At 39.8% G+C, this 23695-nt stretch overlaps 1 protein-coding gene across 1 annotated transcript in view; it reads left to right on the top strand.

The window, feature by feature from the left end:
* Positions 1 to 2824: 2824 nt before the first annotated feature.
* Positions 2825 to 23695, top strand: part of EFEMP1 (EGF containing fibulin extracellular matrix protein 1) — a 60645-nt gene continuing 39774 nt past the window's right edge. The window contains exons 1-4 of the mRNA XM_079792095.1: positions 2825 to 2960; positions 4198 to 4285; positions 8706 to 8754; positions 8926 to 9336. Coding sequence (XP_079648221.1) covers positions 4205 to 4285; positions 8706 to 8754; positions 8926 to 9336 — 541 coding nt within the window. The 5' untranslated portion in view covers positions 2825 to 2960; positions 4198 to 4204. The remainder of the gene's footprint in view (positions 2961 to 4197; positions 4286 to 8705; positions 8755 to 8925; positions 9337 to 23695) is intronic.

The raw sequence follows: 23695 nt of genomic DNA, 5'->3' as shown, positions 1-23695 counted from the left end.
AAAAGACCCCGAATAGCCACAGCAATCCTGAGAAAGAAGAATAAAATTGGAGGGATCGCAATACTAGATATCAAACTATATTACAAAGCCACGATCCTCAAAACTGCCTGGTACTGGCACAAGAACAGGCACATAGACCAAAGGAACAGAACAGAGAACCCAGAAATAAACCCAAGCCACTATACTCAATTAATATTTGACAAAGGAGGCAAGAGCATACAATGGAGTCAAGACAATCTTTTCAATAAATGTTGCTGGGAAAATTGGTCAGATACATGCAAAAAAAAAAAGAAACTAGATAACCAATTTACACCATACTAGTACACAAAAATAAACTCAAAATGGTTAAAGGACTCAAATATAAGACAGGAAAATCATAAAAATCTTAGAAGACTCCATAGGCAACAAAATATCAGACATATGTTGTAGCAATATCTTTACTGATACAGCTCCTAGGGCAATGGAAACTAAGGAGAAAATAAACAAATGGGACTATATCAAAATAAAAAGCTTCTGCACAGCAAAAGAAACCATCAACAAAACAACAAGAAAGCCCACTGCGTGGGAGAACATATTTGCCAATGTTATCTCAGATAAGGGTTTAATCTCCAAAATTTACAGGGAACTCATATAATTTAACGAAAGGACGATAAATAATCCAATCAAAAATGGGCCAAGGACCTAAATAGACACTTTTCGAAAGAGGACATACAGAAGGCTGAGAGACATATGAAAACTTGCTCAAAGTCACTAATCATCCAAGAGATGCAAATCAAAACAACAATGAGAGGTACCATCTCACACCTGTCAGAATGGCTATCATCAACAAATCAACAAAGGACAAGTGCTGGAGAGGATGCGGAGAAAAAGGAACCCTCTTGCACTGCTGGTGGGAATGCAGACTGGTGCAGCCACTGTGGAAAACAGTATGGAGTTTCCTCAAAAAGTTAAAAATGGAACTCCCATTTGACCCAGTAATCCCACTTCTAGGAATATATCCCAAGAAACCAGAAACACCAATCAGAAAGGATACATGCACCCCTATGTTCATAGCAGCACAATTTACAATAGCTAAGATTTGGAAACAGCCTAAGTGCCCATCAACAGATGAGTGGATTCAAAAACAGTGGTACATCTACACAATGCAATACTACGCTGCTATAAAAAAGAAGGAACTTGTACCATTTGCAACAGCGTGGATGGACCTGGAGAGCATTATGCTAAGTGAAATAAGTCAGTCAGAGAGAGATAAATATCACAGATCTTACTCATTTATGGAATATAATGAACAACATAAACTGATGGACAAAAATAGATCCAGAGACAAGGTAACACTGAACAGACTGTCCAACCTCAGAGAGAAGGTTGGGGGATTCGGGGCTGGAAATCAACCAAAGGACTTGTATGCATGGATATTAGCATAACCAATGGACACAGACACTGGGGAGGTGGGAGCTTGTCCTAGGGGGTGGGAGTGGCTAGGTAGGGGGAGGTCAATCAAGGAAAAAGGAAACATATGTAATACTTTAAACAATTTTAAAAAAGGAAATAAAATAAAATTTCTCTGGACAGATCTTTTTACTGTACAAAGTCAAATATCTAATTTAAAAAAAAAGTTTGGAGATCATTAATGACTAGGAAAACAAACATTCATATTTTGTTAGTAAAAATCTTCAGTACTATTAGCAAAACTGCATATACTCAAGTAAGGTTCAGGCATGAAGCTCCTCTGAGTTTGCCCAGTATCATGTGGCTTGCAACCAACTTGGCAAAGTCTGGGCAACCCACTGCATACTCCAAAGATAAGGAGAGAGGCTTCCACCTGACAGCCTGGGTCTACCACCTTCCCCACAGCAGGGAAGGAAAAGGAGCTGTTCCTCTCCCTCCCTCCCTCTGCCTCCAACTCTGGGTCAAAGTTCTTAATACCTCCAGGTTATACATGGTCTCTCTCATTCATGAAATTGTATTTGGTTGCTTGCTTTTTAGAGGACATGACTGCCTTGAAAGCAAACTATTAATCTGATTTTAGAGTCGTAGGCTTCAGAGATAACTGCAATCTGTGTGGTATGATTTGAAGAAGCCAGGAAAAAAAAATTGTTTCCCCTCCAGATTCCTGAAATTCCACATTAGAATGAAAGGTGAGAGTGCAATGCCCAACTTGGAATGACCAGGACTGGGGGCTCTCCCACAGATGAGCCAGTGGAGAGAAGAAAGGCAGTAGTTGAGAAAAGGGGCCCATAAAAAAGGAGGTTTGAGAAAACAAAATCAAACTCCACCTCACATTTTTGTTAGTGTGAGTTCTACTTGGCCTATTCCCAACACCTGGAACATAATAGGTCACAAATATTTGTTGAATGAATGAATTAACTCTCTCCTAGATTTGAGGAAACAGACCCTCCCCCACTCCAAAAAAAAAGCATCTGAAAGGAAAGACAAAAGAATCAGTTCTATGAATGGGATTAATTTACTCTCCTAGTATTCACTTGGGAATTGGGGGGGGGGGGGGGGGGTAGGTAAGCAATTTTCCAGGACCCTCAGAAGCTCTCCTCCAGAGAGTATCCCCCTCCACAGGCACCAGAAATTGCTCCTGAGGCTGGAGCATCACAAAGGCTGATTCAAACCCCATATGTCAAATGTGCCATCTTCCACCTGGGGTTCCGGCCCGTGAGAACTGGGGAGGAAAAATAGGTGGGGTGCTGGAGAGAGCCCTGGGCCCAGAGGTGCTGACCCAGCCCCGCAGCGCGCTCTCCCGCCTGGCTTGCAGTGCTAAGCTCAGCCCAAGCGCCTCCCTCAGCCCTCTCCTCCGCCCCCCTTCGCCCTCCCCCTTTCCCTCCCTTTCTCCTCCTCCTCCTCCTGCCGCTGCAGCCACTGCCAGACCTCGCCAGTTCAGACCCACGGGGCTGCCCTCCCCTGCACTCTCCCCTCGCTGCCCGGGCCCGGAGCGCAGCGCTGCCGCGCAGGTAGGAGCCCCCGACGCGGGGGTCACACCATTGCGCCTAGTGCCCGCAGGGCTGCGCGCCGGCGAGCAAGTGGGATAACCTGAGGGGTGCAGTGTACCCGAGAACTGACCCAGACTTTGCAGGATCTCTCAGGCAGAGAGGGAGGTGGAGGTGTGCGGTCTGGGAATGCGATTTGTCAGCCGGTGCCAGTACCAGGGTGACATGTTTGTATGGGCATGTGTGTGCGCGCCAGCAATCATCAGACAGGGCTTTGACCCTAAACGAGATTTTGAAATTTTCAGGGGCTAATGTGAGAGATTTAAGACGCACCTGGATTCCACAGGCGCTGGTAAAAACTGGAGCGCTGAGCAGCTCCAGGGATTGCCGCCTGTTAGCCTACTGTTAAGAAAAGGGACCTCAACTTCACTGGAGGCGCCAGGCCCGCCACCCCGAAACTCAGGCTTCGGTGTGGTCCCCCGGTTCAGGCCTTAGGTAGCCCCAGTCCTGAAGGTAGCGTGTCGGGGACCGAGAAACTAGCGAGACACAAGGGAAGCAGACGCTCCTCCGCACAACCTGGCGCTTTTAAACAAAGCCGCGCGCAGAGAACGGCGTGGAAATACCACTTTGAGAGTTGGTGCTGGGGGATGTGAGAAGGAGCTCTTGAGGGGCAGGTATTCTACTAGAACTGGGAAGAGATTGCCCCAAGTTTTGTTGTGGTGTTTTGTTTTGTTTTAAGTGTGAGGCCAAGGTAATTCATATTGGTTCGCAGGTATTTCTACTGAGCTGTGCAAAGAACTTTACTAGCTGGAGGTGAACTTATGGGGAAAAGCCTTAAGGTTCAAGGGGATAGGAGATTTGCTGTCCCACCTTCACGCTTGTTAAATAAATAAATAAATAAATAAATACCACCTCTTTTGCAATTAATTACCCTCAATTATTTTCCCTTTGCCTCATTCTGGAGCCTGTTGTGTAGGTGCAGTATCAAAGGTACGCTGTGTGTCCTTTGTATATGTTTAGCACAGCCGGATGGAGTGGAGTGAAATGTAACTCTGCAGCCTTGTTACAGTCCTTGGTGCCTCCTTTGGCCACTGGAAGGTTGAGGAGGGGGTGGGGAGTTGAGAAAGTAGATTGAAGTTGGGTATCATGGAGCCTCAGCTTTTCCCAGCCCTCCTTCCTTGCTTGTTACCTCACAGCTAAAGTTTTGTTCCTTACCCCTCAACTGATACTAAGCATCTCTTTGTCCTGTGTTTTCTTTGAGATTCACGATGTTGAAAGCCATTTTCCTAACTATGCTGACTCTGGCGCTGGTCAAGTCACAGGACACTGAGGAAACCATTACATACACGGTAAGGGGTGATGGAATTTGAGATAAGTGCTGTTCAAGCAGGATTCTGTGACACAAGGGAGACTTTATCCACTCTTGCCAGTGTATGTGGACTGCACTCAGAGAGGGTAATAAACTATGCCTTAGCATGGTTCACGTTTGATTCCTTGTAAATTGCAGGTGGTCCTTTCTAAAGTTCATTTAGATTACCAATTGAGATAGGGACTAAGATGTAATTAATGATCTGTGTAAGGCAGAGAGAGAGAGAGAGAGAGAGAGAGAGAGAGAGAGAGAGAGAGAGAGAGAGAGAACCATTTTAAAATGAAAACCAAAGTAAGCTACATGGTTCAATAAATTAATGGGTGTCAGGAATTGGAAAACCAGGATTCCTACATGCATGCAGATGAAACCAAAACTGGCAGAGGAAGACTTTAGTCAAAATCAATAAACATCAGAAAAGCACTTTGCCTCATTTGTACAAGTGATTTATGTTCTTAGGTAAGCGGCCTTTATTGACTTTATAAAGGCTGATATTCATTTATAGTATAACATATAAATGCCCTTGCGATAAACTTCATGTGTTACCAGGATGTGGAATTAGCTCAAGTGGTTTTGAAATGCATTGTGTGAAATTTGATTTTGCATTTTCTAATTAGCATATCTGATATTTCCAGATAATATCTGATTAATTAGTTAATTGCATGGGTATGCATAACTAATGTTTACTAAAATATTGAAAATATCATCTGACCTCTCCCACTGCCAAGAGTGGATGTGGTGAAAACAGAGGGCGGTACTTACCTCACTTCTGGTGAGTTTGCACCTCTGTTTTGTGTTCTTTACTCTTTAATCAGTGTTGTGAGGCAAATGGCATTTGTCCTGAGTAAAAATATGAAAAACACATTTTTTTACTTGTTTTCAATTTAAAATTAAGTAATCCTACTTAGAAGAATGTGAATTTTTTTTAAATAAACTTTTTAAAAGTGAGCTAATGTCAATTACTGATAATAAACATTATATCACTTTTTTGGTACCATATTATCCCTAGAATGATAGTATTCATCTGGCAAATGTTCCTTGTTGTTGTTCAAATCAACTATCAATCAAATAGGGTTTAATATAAATATTTTGTTAACCTAATGGTAAATGTAATTTGCTTCCTCTGCTGAAGATAAATAAAGCAAGAGAAATGAATACATGTGTTGTTTATCTTCTACTGAAAATGTTTTGTTATGCAGGCTAAATTAAACCTTCTTAGTTTAAGTTAGGGAGCTAACATTAAATTAGCTACCCACTTTTACATTCATCTAATAAAAGATTTTATAGCTTTTATAATTTCTTGTTTTATACTCTCTCCCCTTTGCTAATCACTAAATCTTATTCATTGTTAGCAGAGAAAATTCCCTGTGGATTAAACACAATTGTTTTAAGATTACACACTAGGGCTCACTATTATGACAACAGATTTCCTAGATATGTCATCCTTTTTGTGCTAAGATTAGATCTATTCTCTTTTGAATTGTGTATGCCTAATGATTAGTGGTTGAAGAATAAGATGTAACTATTTTTTAAGTATCCCACGGTGGAGACATTATCTCCTTTCATTCTCACAGAAAAGTATAAGGTAAGTGGCATCATCTTCCCTTTGCTGAGAGTAGAACTGAAGATCTGAGAGAGTATCTCATTTGCTTAAGGCTACACAGCCAGCAAGTGGTTAGCTAAATCCACTCTAGGCTTGTATAATAGTAAATCCATATTAAAGGTACTGGAACTAAATATCTATAGCAAACTGAAATCTTTTCTATTAGCATACAGATTATTTAAATGAACTATCATTTTGCATGGCTTGAAAGAGGTACTTTTCAGAAGGATGGGCACATATCCACAAGATAGCATCCCCCCTCCATATTAAAGATAGGATGCATTCAGTTAGTTACTCACCAAGTATCTGCTAAGTGCATAAGCAGTTCTCATTACTATCAAAAGAATTTAAGTTTATTTGTTTACTAAGAAAATTCACACCTTAACCTCAGGGAATTTACCCTGGGAAGATACTGTTAAAAACCACAAAGTTCCTAAGCAAGTACAAATAATATTATTATACAGGTTATACAAGTTGCTAAAGCAATAGAAAAGCAAGGAGGTAATTAATGTGAGTGGTGGAATATTGGAGGAGATAGAACTCTGTGCTGACTCTTGAAGGAAGTAATGACTTTGGATTAATCCAGAAAGGCTGAAGAGGCACCTGAATCAGGAAGAAAAGAAATTGGCATAATCAAAGTCTAGAAGTGTAAACAACCAAGACAATTCCAAGAGGTGACCAGGTCAGATGGCCTGGAGCTGGGTAGTAGGGAGAACCTGGAGATGATAATAATGAGAGATGAAAGGTCTGTAGACCACTGTGATCTCTTAGATGGAGTAACAACATAACCAAGAGAGCAAGAAAGATTGCCATGGAGGCTGTTGTGCACCATGTAGAGATATGGAGACCTGTTAAGGAGCCTTGCCTACTCATGAGGCCAGGAAGGCTTATACTAATTGGTAAATACAGAAATGGACACAAAGTCAGCAGAACTTAAAGGAAAATCATTTGAAAAGTCAATATTGATGTCAAAATTGTAATCCTGGTTCCTAAGAATGGTGGTAGTGCCTTGCTTGAACAGTGTTTGGGAAACTGGGAAAAATGAGTTTAGGAGATAAAGTAAATTTAATGTTTACCCCGCTAAGTTTCAGATATCAGTAAAATATCTACATTGACCTGTCTGTCTCCATTCAGCTATTTACTTGCCAAGCATCTGTTGTGTGCATAAGCAACTCTCAGCTCTATTAAAAGAATTTATTTTTTTGTTTACTATAATTTTTCTCAATACTTCCTGACGCATCTTTCTTTTCTCAAGAAATAGCCTCTGCTAAGTGAAATAAGCCAGTCAGAGAAAGACAGATACCATATGATTTCACTTACATGTGAAATCTAATGAACAAAATAAACTAACAAACAAAATAGAAACAAACTCAGAGATGCAAAGAACAGACTGACAGCTGTTAGAGGGGAGGAGGTTGAGGAGAGGGGGGAAAAGGTGAAGGGATTAAGCAAAAAGCAAAAAAACGCATAGACAGACAACAGTATGGTGACTACCTGAGGAAAAGAGGGGTAGATGGAGGTAATAGAGGGTAAAGGAGGAATAAACCATGATAGGAGACTTGACTTGAGGTGGTGAACACACAATACAATATACAACGTATACATGATGTATTATCGAATTGTACACATGAAACTGATATAATTTTTTAACCAATATCACCCCCAATAAATTCAATAAAAAGTAAAATAAAATAGAAGTAGCACCTAGATTATCTGTATCAGAGTCATATGGGATGCTTGTTAGGAAGTCAGATTCCAGGCCTCCTACCAGAATCTGATCTTTTGGTTGGAACCAGCACCTTGGGGATTCTTAACCATAATACAGTTTGAGATTCACTGACCATCAGTAAGAATTCAGTTCCTGTCTGTCCCAAAGAAAGGTTTCCCAGATTTGGCCCTGTCTACCTCTCTAACCTTATCCCCACCCACCCACCCAAGACTACTTGAAGCTCCATCCCCTCTTTACCAGTTTTACTCTTATAAGTCCCCATTCACTTGTGGCCTCCCTCACAGAGCCTTTCCTTCCATCCTGTTGTGCCCACCATATCCCTGGGCAGAGTCCACCACTCCTACCTACATGCATAGTTGTGTCATGGCACCTAACATCTTGTTCCAACTTGTCTTTCTCCTCTTCTGGCCTATGAGCTGCTTGAGGACAGGGAAAAGGGCTTCATGATCTTTGCATTCCCAGGGACTAGGATGGTGCGAGAAGGTACTTAATAGAAGGTTCAGTGAGTGAACCAGAGGACCTGTGGAAGCTGCAACTAGGAGGCAGGCCAGGGTGTGAGAGGAAGGCTCTGAACCCAGCTGAATGGGAATGATAAGGAAAGCCAGGTGCTGGAATGCTCTAAGAGGATTTGGAGAGGGAAAGAAGAGGAGAGTCAAGGGCTGAAAAAAAGAACTCAGTTGGTTGTGGGGTTTTTTTTGGTAAAATTTACAATGTGGAAGAAGAAGCAAATAAAGTAAAAAAGACCAGAGCAGTCAGGGAGATTGGAAATTAGTATCAAGACAGGGAAGAATTCCAAGAAGATGGTCATGGGTGATTATACCAAACACAACAGTAGAGTTAGGCAGCTGATGATTGGGAAGGGATGCCTCAAGCAGGACAATGCACAGATTTGTCTTTAAAAATAAAAAAAGAAAGAAAAGCTAGAGAATATTAAACTACCCATCTCCTCATCTATCTAGGAAGCCAGTGCAAAGATTGTTGCCATAAGAATGAAACTTTTAGAGTGACTTCCTAGGGACTGGATACACCAACTAACTGTCTCCTGGCCCCATCTTGATGTTTTCTTCACAGCAATGCACAGATGGATATGAGTGGGATCCTGTAAGACAGCAGTGCAAAGGTGAGCCAACTTCAAAGACTTCCCATCTGAACATAGCTTTCTGTGTCACTCTTCATCTCATGCTACTCTTTCTGTACTATTTGTATTATACCAAAAAATATATGAGCATATATGTATATGTTCAGTTTTCCCCCTAAGAAGACTCCTGACTTATTTTATTATTCACTGCAGATATTGATGAATGTGACATTGTCCCAGATGCCTGCAAAGGTGGAATGAAATGCGTCAACCACTATGGAGGATACCTCTGCCTTCCTAAAACAGCCCAGATTATTGTCAATAATGAACAACCTCAGCAAGAAACACCAGCAGCCGAAACTGTGGGTGCAGCTGCAAATGCAGTCGCAACCTCGAGTGCAGCTGGGGGTGTAGCAGCCAGTGGCATGGCATCCAGTGGAGTGGTGCCTGGGACTGGTTATGTTGCCAGTGCTGCTGCAGTTGCAGGTCCAGAAGTGCAGACTGGCCGAAATAACTTCGTTATCCGGCGGAACCCAGCTGACCCTCAGCGCATTCCCTCCAACCCTTCTCACAGGATCCAGTGTGCAACAGGCTATGAGCAGAGTGAGCATAACATCTGCCAAGGTAAGCATGACTTCTTTTACTAACAAATAGGTTCTTGCCCAAGTGCACCACGTGGTGAAAATAATAATCACACATTTTTGACAGCTTCTCACATGTGCCAGACATTGTGCTAAATGCTTCGCCTGCAATAATCCTAAAAGGTAGTTGCTGCCCGCATAGTCGTCATTTTACAAATGAGGACTCAGAGAGGTCACCAGTTGTTCTCAACCTTAGCCGCACATATTTAGAGTCACTTGGGAGCCTTTAAAGCCTCTACGTTCAAGTCACACCCTAGTCCAATTCAATAACAATCTCAGGCATCAGTATTTTTTAAAGCTCCTCATGTGGTTCCAGCATGCAGTCAAGCTTGAAAACCTGGGGTCACACAGATGATGAGTGCAGAGCCAGCCTTAAGACCCGGCAGACAGGGCCAGAGTTACAGCTGTCAGAAGGAGCAGTCAGGTTATCCATGGGAATTGCTCTGTCAAGCTATTCCATACTAGTAAATATCCCCCTTTGGGTTCTCAAGTTTTCTTTTCATTGAACTTGCCACTGACATTTTTTCCTTATAATAGAACTAGAGGCCCAGGGCATGATTGAATCATGCACGTGTAGGTTCCCCTACACGCTTTTGCTTTTCGCGGTGGAGCTGGGTGCCTGTCCGCTGGTGCACCAGGCCTTTCAGAAGCCTCCGGCTCAGAGGAGGCTTCTGAAAGGCCTGGTGCCAGAGCAGATAGGCACCCAGCTCCCCCACTTTTGATGGTCCACGGCCGCTGAGGGGGGCTACCCTGCTGTTGAGAGGCGCAGGGGGCGGGACTCCCGCCCCCTGCGCCTCTCAACGGCCGCTGAGGGGGGCTGCCGCAGACACCTGGCTACCCTGCCATTGAAAGGCGCAGCTGGGTGTCCGCGGCAGGCCCCCTCAATGGCCGCGGCCGCAGATCTGGCCGTTGAGAGGCATAGGGGGCGGGAGTCCCGCCCCCTGCGCCTCTCAACAGCAGGGTAGCCCCCCTCAGTGGCAGCGGATCCGTGCCTCTCAATGGCCAGATAGGCCACCCCGAGTCCCGCCCCCCAGCCTCCCGCCGCCCAATCGTGGGCGTAGCAGAGTGATGGTAATTTACATGTTACTCTATTATTAGATAGGATAAAGAAATGGGGTTCCTGCTTCTCAGTACCATCTCCCCCACTCATACTCACATGTCTTTTAAAGCTCTCATTTGAACACATTTCACATATGAAATGGCACCATCTGCCTGGGTTTTTCTGTTTATTGTCACAAAGAGGACACATCACTGTGTATTCTAGAAACAGCTGTAGACTCATGCTAGCAAAGCAATAAGAATCTTGGGCTTTGAAGACACATAGGATAGTAGCTAACTGGACTGTGCTAAGGAATTCTGTTTCCCTCTTCCTACTTGACAAACCCTTTCAGATCTGCTTGATGTGGAGATTGTGTTACTGAGATAGGCCACAGGAGTCCCAGACTACTTTTTCATTGCAGGGCTGACTGAGTAGACCTCCTATTACACCATAAATGCCAGGTACACATTGGTCAATGGAAAGGGCCAGGAGTTCTTACCTTCTACCTACTCACGAGTGAGGAAGAGAGCACCTTCCTCCCTCAACACTGAGGAGTTCAATTGGGATCACCTAATTGCCTCATTAAGTGAAAAAAGCATCTTCTGGTCTCCTGGGATGCTGCCCCTCATTCATCAGTGTTGAGTTTTATCTCCTATATAAAAGGTAGTAAATTTTAAATGGCTTATAAATGAAGTAAGGAAATCTATCATGTTCTGACTTTTATTATTTTACTAGGGGCCCAGTGCACAAATTCGTGCACCTTGAAAGGAACTGTGTGCAGTGAGGCTGCGGTGGGCACAGGGGCAAGTCTCGGCCCATCCTCTGCGCCCCTGCCTGGCCCCTCCCACCTCAGCCTCCCCCACCCCAGTCTCCTGTCTACCGCAGCCCCATTCCCACCACCTCTGCTCCCACGCACTGCCAGTGCCTGCCCTGCTTGCACCCGCTGATGGCAAGGAGCAATTGGGGCTGGTGCCAGCAATGGGTGCGAGTGGCGGCTCCAGCGCCAGAAGCGGGTGCGAGTTGTGCTGTCTCCGGCAGTAGGTGCGAGTGGTGGCTGCTGGCCCTGATCGCCCCTCAGGAGCAGGGGGAGGTGGAGAAGCCCTAAGGGGTGATCAGGAGGCAGTAGCTGCCGCTCGCACCTGCTGTTGGCGCCGAGCGATCAGGGCTGGCATTGGGCGCTGGCAGTGGGTGTCAGTGGCAGCTCGGGCGTCGGCAGCAGGTGCAAGCGGGGATGGCGCCGGCAGCAGGTGCAAGTGCCTGGTGGGACCGCGGCACTCAGGAACAAAGAATTTTTAGTAACCACCAGAGGCTCACCCCGATGACAGTGACCAGCACCCTGCCTTGGTCTGGCGCCCTCGCTCACCTGATCCACCATCCCACTGCAGCCGATGCCTGCCATGTTCCGCGCTCTGCCACCAGCTGCTGACACCCGCCATGTTCCATGTGCACACCCCTGGTGGTCAGTGCACATCATAGCAACCAGTTGTTTGGTTGTTCAGTTGTTCCACCATTTGGTCTATTTGCATATTAGGGTTTTATATATATAGATATTTTGTGTTCAAGTTTTAAGTACCCCACAACAAGAGCTGTAATAGTGTCACTTTTCAGAGAGCCCATCATATGAACATCTGTTTTGTGTTACTGTCATGAGTCAGAATTCCAATATTGATGATGAATGCCTCAGCATCTGCTTAATATTCTGATATTTAGGATTATGTCAAGGAGATAACCTCATGAGGTTGTGTGTGTGTGTGTGTGTGTGTGTGTGTGTGTGTGTGTGTGTGTTTGAGTGAATATTGATTTAAAAAATACCTGCGTCTATTTAAGGTACCAATTTTACTTGTTATTGAAATATATTATTATGTTAGAAGGTTTGGTGATATTTTCCCTGAAACTGAAATGTTTTTCTGAAACATTTTCAGTATGACTTTTATATGCTGAATTATTTTTTATACTTCAGATGTATATTTCACTGGTACTTAGGAGAAAAAAAAAACACACAAATAAATGAAGGGCTATTTCCTAAAGTAGTTTATAGTCCATCATTGACAATTGTGGTTGAATTAAAAAATGATACCTATAACCAAATGAATAAGTTCTAGAATAAAATATATTTAGAACTTGCAACATTCATTGGTTACAGTAGAAACTGTATAATAACATGTGAATAATAAAAATGAGATATTTCTTTAAAAAAATCTAGCCTATTCCAACCAGTGTGGCCCAGTGGTTGAGCATCAAACCATGAACCAGGAGGTTATAGTTCAATTCCAGGTCAGGGCACATGCCCAGGTTGCATGCTCAATCCTCAGTAGGGGGCATGCAGGAGGCAGCCAATCAATGAGTCTCTCTCATCATTAATGTTTCTATCTCTCTTTCCCTCTCCCCTCCTCTCTGAAATTAATGAAAACATATTTTTAAAAAGATTTAGGCTATCTTACAAAGTTACTTTTCACATATTAAAACATTTATAATTCTTACTTCTTTAGGAAATTTGTATAGTGATAAGCTAAAACTATTAAATGTCTTTCTTATGGTAGATGTTATATATATACTTATTGATTGTACATAGGTTATTTCCCAAACTATTCTGCATAATTCAACCAATTTCTGCAACTTGGGATTGGGGGAGATCCCAATTGGGGTGGGGGAGATCTGTATAATTGGAAGCAGGGTTAAAAGGTTTTTGGCTGACTTACAACTTAAGTTGGATTTTCCAACCTCACAGATTTTACAGAGTGCCCACAAATGTAGATTTACTTAATTGTTGATAAAAAGGGGTTATTTCATATGATAACAACAGGATAATCTGTCTAGGGAATCTGACTAACAAGTCGAGTCACACTTATGCTCGTTTATTATTGAGCTAATCAAGCATGCAGTCCAGCTTCTTCTAATTGCCTACAGATGTATTACATTCTCACTTCAGGCCAGCAACACAAAATAATGTTTTATAACCGATGTGAAATAGTGGGGATCTCTGCTTAAAACAATAATGTGGACCTCTAGTACTGACATCATTGTGGAGTTTGAGGAGCCTTCTGTTTTAATAAATATCTCCACTCCCTTATAAATGATGTGTACTTATGCCCAGTAATCCAAATACATTTACCATGGTCGCTGGATTAGAATAAGTGAATGCCTGCAGATGAGTCATATTTGTATTAAAATTACTTCTTTTTCCACATATATTTTCAACAGGTACAATTTATCATTACATAACTTAAAGCTGAAGACATCTTTATATAATGGCTGAAATCTGTACTGTTTCAGCGTTAAAGTCAATTGTGCCTTTGAATGCACTATTACCAATCATAGGTGGACCTAACAATTTAAATAGCACCAGATATTTTTAAATACATTCTATTTTATAAATATATATTTAGCCAGCTGTCTATGTTTTAATATTTTGGGAAAACATGTTCCTTTTATTCCTTTTCTTAAATTTTTCCAGAATTTTTAAATTTTATGCAAAAACAAGGGGTTTAAAATGCAACATAACATCCGAATATCAATTCATATGAACAGGGTTTTTTTCATGTAATTTTTGTCAATTAATGATAATGCTGGGGAAACTATTCTAATTTCAAATGACAGGTGGCAGCTCTATAATTACTTGAAGATCATTTCATTGTTACATACCTGGAGTCTTGTATAAATAAAATTTTATAAATTAATAGTTTCTCCATGTGCTATCATCTGCCTCAAATGATATTCATCTCCTCCAAAAGAGAGTTGGACCTTTGATGACTCACTTTATTTTTCTACATCTTAAGTGCATAGTTTCTATGTAATCTTCCTCAAAGGAGATGGAGTTAGAAATCACTAGTTTAAGTTGAAAAAGGATTTTTAATCATATACAACTTTCTAAGAGTCCCATTCTTGTAGGGAAAAAAAGCATTTTGGAACTGACAAGAGAAGACATCGATTGCCCAATTTGAAGGAATTTGTTCACATAATTGAACTTTTGAAAAATTAAACATAGGATATTTTGTATAACTAGTAATTAATCAACTACTAAACTCATTGAGGATTTATAGGTATCATTACTAACCTGCTAAACAAACTGCTCCATCAAAAAATGAACTTGCCCAGCCAGTGTCACTCAGTGGTTGAGCATCAACCTATGAACCAGGAGGTCACTGTTTGATTCCTGGTCAGAGCACATGCCTGGGTTGCAGGCTTGACCCCCAGTGGGTGGTGTGCAGGAGGCAGCTGATCAATGATTCTCTTTCATCACTGATGTTTCCTCTCTCCTCTTCTCTGAAATCAATAAAAATATTTTTTTAAAAAAAGAACTCACTACAAATGCTTAATGAAGATTATGGAGCCAAATCCAGAATGCAGTTCCTGGCTTGTATTATATAAGGTGAAAAATGTGAAAACATACCATAGAGTTTCCAACCATCCCTGTCTACCCGAGACTGTTCTGTTTTAAAAACAGAAAGCCCCACAACCCTGGAAATGCCTCAGTTCTGAGCAAATGGGATAGTTGATCACCCCAGCACACCTCCCAATAATCAAATCTCCTGTACTTCACAGACAAGAGTAAGAAAGTCCCAATATTACAGCCTTTTTTTTGTTTAGGTTAAGGTATTGTTTGTCCAATGGGACTGTTTTTTGAAGTTTGTTTTAAACTTTCAAAAATTAAATCTCATTTATTTTTATGTACCTGGACAGAGCCTTTCTTTTCCTACTTGCCAATCTATCCATGAGCTGTTTCCACATTGTTCTAGATCACATGTGTAGGATACCTAGACATCAGTACCTACACACTTAGATACATGTCAGACAGCAGTTAGCTCATCTTACCACATTACTGCAGGGAAAATTTTACCACACAATTAAATATCATGCTTCAATTATAAAGTTTTGTTCCCAAATGTTTACTTTTTAAAATTTTAGCTATGTTTTCAATTATTTTATTTTGTTCTTATTTTTATCATCTATGACACAGAAGCAATTAAAAACCTAAAAAGGAAAAAAAAATGGCTTTTATAAAGCCTAAAGGAACAAAAAATGATACTCATGGTTAAAAAACTACCTCTTGGGGACCATCTATTATCTTCCACACATTTCTTCATAAAACATAAGGATAACTAAAGTACTATTTTGAAAAAAGAGTTATTGTCTATATATCCACTTTAAAAAAGAGAAACTTGAACTAGCACATACAGATTCTCGGATGCTAGGAACATCTTTTTTTTACTTCTTTCATTTGAAACTTCAGTGATCTCATATCCAGAAGAGGATTTGTAAATTATAGTGCAATCAATTGGCTCAGCATACCTTGCATTGTCATTGCCAAACAACTTCCAAATGCTACCCTTTTGTTGATCCTCACTAATGTCATTAGAATCTCTGGTTGCTTTTGTTAGTTTGTGAGGAAATGTTTAATTTTTGTTACATATCATTATACAGCCTCCTCCCAAAGAGCTTTGATCTCAGAAAACAGATATTTTGCAGAAGGAACACTATAATCAAGTCAATTATGATATTAACAGAAAATAAATACTTCAAGCAGAAAGTAAAATGTGTATTTAGCCTGCTTACAGTTCTTTGTTGTTTTTAGTTGTTAATTACCTTTGAATACCTGAAAATTCTCTAAAGCCCATCAATAGATAGGAGTTAAGTTTATAGGGAAAGCTTGATTCCTTTTTAAATAAGCTGATGCAGTGGGATAGAAATGATTGATTTCCTCCTGAAAAATCTAGCAATGTTTCATAATTTACCAAATACTGTAGTCATTGATTTTTTAATTAACTTAAGACTCATTTTTAATCTACATTTGTGAACGGTATGTATAGGAATCTGATTCGTGCACGTCAGAAAGTATCCTTAAAATTCCTTCATAAAAAATGAGTGACAGCTATTTGAGATGGAAGAATGGAAGAGATCAGTGTGATCACTCTTCCACGAAAGACTATTCCATATAACCACCTAACTCAATGATTCCCAAAGTGTGATCTCAAACTAGAAGCATCATCCGGTAACTTATAAGTGCAAAAATCCTGGGCCCCATCAGACCTACTGAATCTGTTAGGACTCTACTATCCCTAAACCAAAGACATAATAAGTGCAACCTAGAGGAAAAGGCAAAGAAAGAAAACGAGATCTTAACACTTCTCTATAAAACCTGCAAATGTGAAATACTATAACTGCCCTTAAATTGTCAGTAGGTAAAACTCTAAGTTATGTTATGGGTATGGTAATATGATTGGTGTTAAGAGATGCCCATAACCTCCATAGGCAGACTGTTTATGCTCATGACATAAACTTGTGAGATGAGGCAATGCTGTTTGGAGTTTCAGTTCATGAGTCACAAAAGAGGAGGTTGACTCTGACTGTGTTTAAAGCATCTTTTGGATGCACAGCTGACATCCCATTCTATTTAGACTCTATGAATATCATCAGATACTAGAAGAATATTCACATAAGTATCTTTTCAACTTAAACTTAATCAAAGATTTACTTCCCACCAAAGATAAGAAGATTCTTGTTAAAATTAGTTAACAATCTGTGAAATGAATTTCCTTCTCCTCATAGAAACAAAAAGAGCAGATGACAGTAGAATTGTAAGCCTGGGTGACTTCAGGAATGTGCACTGGTACTAGCTCATTATTTCTTTCTCCAACAGAAAGTCTCTGACTCTCTTCTCTGAAATCAACAGTTGCCCCATTTGTAAAGATTGCCTTTGCACTTGTTGAATTACTGGCACAATTTTATTCTTTGAAACCAGAGTAAACAAAATTTGCCCCAAATGTGTTTGATTTTGCATGAATGTACAAATAAGTAATTCACGCCACATCTGAAATTCATTAGCCTTCTTCGTTTTCCAGGAGGTAACTGCAAATTGCGCACTCAAAAATAAAACTGATCAAGAAAACTGCATTCAAATATTGGCAGAAGAAAACAGCTATCATTGCAAGCATTTACCCACAATTGCAGGCTTTCAGCTTGAACATAAATGATTTGTAAACATTTAATAAAGAAATGAAGAAATTACATGAAAGGAAAGCTGAGTGCTAGGTTACTGGCAGCAGCATGGATGGCTTATTGCCATCAATTTCATATGACCACAGATTAAAAGAAGGGAGACATAGTGAATCAATGTTATGTAAATGTGTACTAAATAGGCTAAAAATTTGAGATTGGGGCTAATTCAAATTCTAAAACTTGAACTACCTTTCAAATAATTGTTCATCTGTACTAGTCAAGGGTAACCAGGCAATACTGCAAGTGAAGTTGATCAAACAGAACACAAAACCATTCAGTTAGTGTTCAATAAATTTGATCAAGCTTGAGAACCACTTTCTGTTGCAAGGCACTTTGATAGAATCAAAGTAGAAAGAAGGAGTAGTCATAATCCTTACGGAACTTTGCATCATTGACCCATGAGTTAGCAAATAACAATAAAAGAAACAAACAGTTTAATAAAGACATAGTACATCACAAGAAGTACATGGCAAATTGCCAAAAAAGAGAAGTAAATGTAGTGTGTGACACAGGTCGCTTTACAATTTACTAAAATCCATATTTGGACAGAAAAAAAACCCACACATGTCCCCAGAAATGTGGTCAAGAACAAGAGTCTGGTTCCTCCCTGGAATGGCCCATTTAGGATAGGTTGATAAGGGGAAATTGGAAGGTCTGATGAGGAAACTCAGGTCCAAATAGCAGAGGAAGTAACCATCGTGTAGCCAAGCAGAACAACACAAAGCAGCATTGTGTCCAAGTTCCTTATGTCTTAATAATGGTTTCCCAGGAAAGTCCCCCAGAAGCAGTGTGCTGCTCATAGGAATGCTAACAAAGCAGGGGTGGGGTAGGTGAGGGAGACAGAATCAGAGAGTATACATGATACGGAGCCACTGCACAGAAAACATCTATTACCAGTTCCATCTTCAGTAACTCTCCCCAACAAAAATACTAGGGTGTTCCAGCTCTGTCTAAATATTTTCTCAAATTGTGTCCCATTTTACTTATTAATGAATAGGCACTAAACAAATGTTTGGTGTGTCTATGTATATGTATGTATGTTTAAATAAATGAATGGTTTGTGTGTGTTTTTTATCCTCAGCCAAGAATATGTTTATTGATTTTAGAGAAAGAGGAAGGGAGAGAGACATAAATTTGTTGCCTATCACATGCTCTGACCTAGGTATGTGCTTTGATTGGGAATCAAACTCTCCCCAGACCTTTTGGTGACACTGCAACCAACTGAGCCACTCAGCCAGAACATGAATAAATTAGTGGTTTTTAATCATCAGAGAATGCAGGCTTAACGTTCACTCTGAGCCCTAAAACTACCCTTGAAAATCAGCCATAGAGTACCATATGGATATAAAGTATATTTCCCAACTATATGTTTTCAAATTTTTCATTAATTTTGGAAGGCTTAGATATTTTTCCCATTTGAAGCTTAAGCCACTTGAAAGAAGAGCTATAAAGTCTATTTTTTACATCTTGAATTGTTAGGTTTTTCATAAACATTGGTGAATAAACAGGTTGCTGTTATTCCTAGAGCAAGACTAGTCATTGGAAATACTTAAAATCTGTTAACTCTCTGGCAAGCCATTTAATGAATCTCTGTGTCAATTATATCCTCCCTAAAATTCTAATGGTGAATAATGATGATACAGTTGAATTGGGGAAATGTTAATATTTATGACATTTGAAGTGGAATAATCATAAGGCTGGTAAATATTTATGTGAGCTCTCTGATATTATGAAGAAACGCAAGACACTTAAAGCTCTACACAATAAGAGTAAGAAAGGAAGAAGGGATCAGAACAGTCTATATTGGGCATTTCCCTCTATTGCAGGACAGAAATTATCCTTTTTAAATCTACTTTGTTCAAATGCTAAAGGGTAGAATCCAGGAAAGTTGGATGTAGGTGACTTAAAGAAGCTCAATTCTGAGCTAGTCCCAAGTAGGAAGAGCGGAATTGCTAAAGAAGGGAGAATGAAATCCTTAGACCCCAGGGGCCCAAGAAAAAGAAATCAGCTTACTGAAGACCCCTTGAGAGCTGATAACTAGCTTATACTTGAACTGTAGGGAATGGAACTAGAGAAAACCATTAAGAGCTATGTGTATAGCTTTATGTAAGCTCAGCTAAAGTGAGAATTATGACGGAAATTGGAACTACCTTTGTGCATATATAGTTAAATCTCAAAAAGCTCCAGGGTAGTGAAATAAGTTTTGCACTCTAAGGATCTGTGGGTGCTGCAAGGAATCTAATCCTACTTCTTTGAGTTCAGGTGTGAAACACAATCCAAAATGGGAAACAACTCCAGGTATGTACAACTCCGGTATGTACTCTGACCTAGGTATGTGCTTTGATTGGGTGTCCACCCTGGAGACCAGGTCTATCACAATCCATACTAAGGCAGAATTTTTGTTCAACAGTGATTGGTTGGATTTCACTTGTGAAATACTTTGTAGCAAGTCCTCCTCTCATACGTGCATTCACAAAACGAGCATGCCATTACATTGCTGTTGACAGTTTTACTATTCACTGAAAAACTTAAATATCTCAATATCTTTTAATACACCAAAATTAGAAAGAGCAGTATATGTCTGTTTTTCAGAGTCTGCTATTGAAACTTTCAAATTGTTGATTTCAAGAGCCTCCTTAGAGAATTAGATCAACTTGAATCGTTCTCCTAAAATATGTGAGCAATTTAGATATCGGCATCATTCGACTTTGCAAAACCCACCAGTGAACTTTTTTCTAATTACTACTTTCTGTAATTAAGATCTTTAGAGTCACTGTTGTGTAAGATTCTTTTCTCTCCTTATCCATGTTCTCACCTGAGCAATTTGTGATATTAGATATACCTCATCTAAAATAGGAAAGGAGATTCCAAAGGAACTTGTTAAAAGACACCTTAGAAACCTGTCTATGCAAGCTAAATACACCCATTCTTGCCTAGATTTAGTTTATTCCAACTATTTATACTCACACATGTGCACGCACACATACCAGTATACCCACTCAAGTTCATGCCCATATATACAGAGGTGCACAATCACAGAGTGCGCCATTATTTTTGGTAGGAAAGTAACAAGTACCAAAATTAAACTGATCAAAGCCGATAAAGCTTCTAAAATGGTTCAGAACACAGTTCCCATCTCATTATTCTCATAAAATCCACACTAGAAACTGCTTTCTAAATTCTACCTGTCACAAGAGAATAGAGCACCTTGGACAGCTACTACACAATTAAATCAACAAAACTTTGTTAGATGGAATATAGAAAGGGTCCACAAAATAGAAGTACAAGTATTAAGGCATAATCTCTAACACTCTCTTGCCTTAAAACTTCTGCAGCATCCTGGCCATTTTTTTTTTTTTTTTACTAATATTGCTTAGAGATTCATCTGGATTCCATCCTGACCCATCTTTGTAATCTATAATGAGCAACTAAATTTTTAACAAAACTTTTTAGGTACACCATCATAGATTGGATTAGAAAATAACTTATTTGGGACTTATATTGAGTCCCCAAGCTCTTTTATTCTTTAGAGTTCAGTAAATTATACAGTCAGGAGATAGCCCAGAATAAAATGCCACTGAACAAGCAAAGCAGAAAATTCTAGTCATTCATGATTAATTAAACTTTCCCAGTAAAAACTGTGGGCACTTTTTGTAAAAATAGTTCACAACCTAGTGTATCAGAAGAACCCTAATCCAGGGAGGTAACCAGAGAAAAGAGTCCTCCCAAACAGTCTGGCAAAGATGCAAGGTTTTGTTCTGAACTTCAACTGCATGACCTCCCTTCTTTAGTGAATGAAAAAAAAAAAAAGCTAATGATAAAATAGAAGCTAAGTAAAAGAAGTAAATTTAATTGTGGTGCAATTCAAGCAGGTAATGATTGTTCTGAAAAACCAAGGAAGAGTATTTGTTGAAATAGCTCATTCAAAAAAATGTTCAATAGCAAAGCCATTGTAAATTAGAAATCAACTCTAAGTAAACTAAAAAATCTTCTCATTGATTTTTCAGTTTTAAACAGAAAAATTGATTGTGTAAACATGCCAGAACAATAGTTTCCAATAAAACAAGCTATTACGTGTGGTTAATACCCCAAATAGACTATGAGAATATCACTCTATTAGAAAAAGAGCTTGGGCTATTTAGTTGTCATTGTAAAAACTTGGCCACAAGCAGTATTGGGGTTCTGATGAGGAGTTTTAAAGAACTGTTGGAAAATATGACCATAATATCAAAGTCAGGAGTAGGCAGAATTACATATTACCAAATGTATTATGAATCTATTACCAAGTGGTTTTAACTGTATATTTTTTTGTAAAACACACAGTTCCCTGGTCTCATCTTCAGGGAACAGTTTATAATGACAAGAGAAAAATAAGAAAATCCGCAAAAAGGAAGGTTACATGAATTATTTGATTAAATATGAATATTTTTTCTATTTTCTCATGAACTTAAAAAAATCAAGAAAGGTCTTAAGAAGTGAACAAAACTAACTAAAAGCAATGGGTCTGCCTATTTCTCAGTGTAGATCTCGAATTAGAAAAAGAAGAATCAATCAGTGTACATTCAAATTCAGACCTAGTCTTTGCAGTTGATTTGGAGAGCTGCATTTAAACATTATTCTAATGACACATCACTGTTATGTCAACTAACTCAGCAGAAAGACCACACCATTTTCCCTCTTCTCCGTTACAGTTAGGTGAACCTCTTAACTACAAAGATCACAACTGGGTAACTGCCATCACTAAAAATTCACTATATAAATGTTGCTTGCCCATTGATTGATTTTAAGTATATATACCACATGTTATTAGGATGAAACTGTGAAGCCAGCTATGGGACTTCCCTGACTCCTCTGCTGAGTGACTCAAGTAACAGTGACACTCTCTCCTCAACACCACCTACCATCACTACACATCACTCTGTATAAAGATCAACCATCTAAGGAAAAACAAAAATGCAGTGAATACCTGTTAGGGTAGAGGCCAAGGCTGTATTCACACATTTGTGGAGAAAAACGCAAAGTAGAGCAAACAGCTGAGCCCTATCTTTCTCTTCCAGGAACCAATTCTTACCCTGAGAGATGGGAACACAAGCTGTAAAAGGAATGAGAGGCAGGGAAAAGAAAGATGTAGAATGGAACAGGAAGAAAGATAAAAAATGAGCAAGATAGGAGAGTACAAGATATTGAGCAAGCATAAGACTGTACCAATCGAAAATAGGTTCTACTGCAGTATCTCATAAAATGGTATTGTAATGACCAACTTTCCACCTATGTATGTATGCATAAATGCATTTTTTTCTCTAAGAAAACTGATGAAGGAAAAAGAAAAAGTGACACCTGAATAAATCAGTTTTTCTGTTTTTTACAAAATTGGCTATGGGAGTATTTTACATTGGGATTCATTTGACTAATATGTTTTGGGGAATCTCCTATATATTCTGTATGATAAACCAGTGCTTCTCAAACTTTAATGAACATGCATATATTCTGGGGGTCCTCTTAAAATGAAGATTCTGAATCAGTAGGTCTGACCGAGGCCCAAGATTCCACATTTCTAACAATCTCCCTGAGTTTGTTGATACATACAGAGCCCATCTCCTAGTAGCTCACAGTTTGTTCTTCCCGACAAGAAGCTGATAGGTCTAGTGATTCCTCATTCTCTATTTTCTGCATTTAGCAAAATGTGGTATAATTTGGATATAATTAGATTTACATGTAGTATTTTTCCCCAAAATATATTTTTCTCCTCTGGTTACATACTCAGTTTCTCTGATATAAATTCCATTGTAATAGCTACAGCTGTGATACATAGATATTTCCCTTTCTTCTTAATTAATAGAATTTTCTCATGTAGTGGAATGTTTTTAGTGCTTGAGTGCTCAGGAGGATCCCAGAAATTAGTCCTTGGCAGCAAAGAGTGGTAGAAACCCCATGAAACTCAGCAAGAGACAAAGGTTCCTATCTGCGTCATCCCTTAAGTGAGTCTGACCCTTTGAAGCCAGTTAATCTCTCTGGGCCTCCGGTTTCTCAGCTGTGTAAAATGAGTTGTCCTTTCGACCTCTTATTCAATATAATTTTAGGGGGGAGAGAGAGAGAGAGACAGAGAGAGACAGAGAGAGACAGAGAGAGAGACAGAGAGAGCGAACTTTGTCTAGATTACAAACCTATATGGTTCTTGATTGATACATGCCTGGAATTTCAGCTGTTTTTGTTGATAGTAGTTCTTTGTCTTTCAAATGGTTTATCAGGAAAGCATACCAGAACAAGTTAAAATCTGCACTGGGAAGAATGTGGTGCATTCTGTGAT

Source organism: Cnephaeus nilssonii, assembly GCF_951640355.1.
Source record: "Cnephaeus nilssonii genome assembly, chromosome: 15".
Taxonomy (NCBI): domain Eukaryota; kingdom Metazoa; phylum Chordata; class Mammalia; order Chiroptera; family Vespertilionidae; genus Cnephaeus; species Cnephaeus nilssonii.
This window is presented reverse-complemented; position numbering and strand designations above follow the sequence as displayed.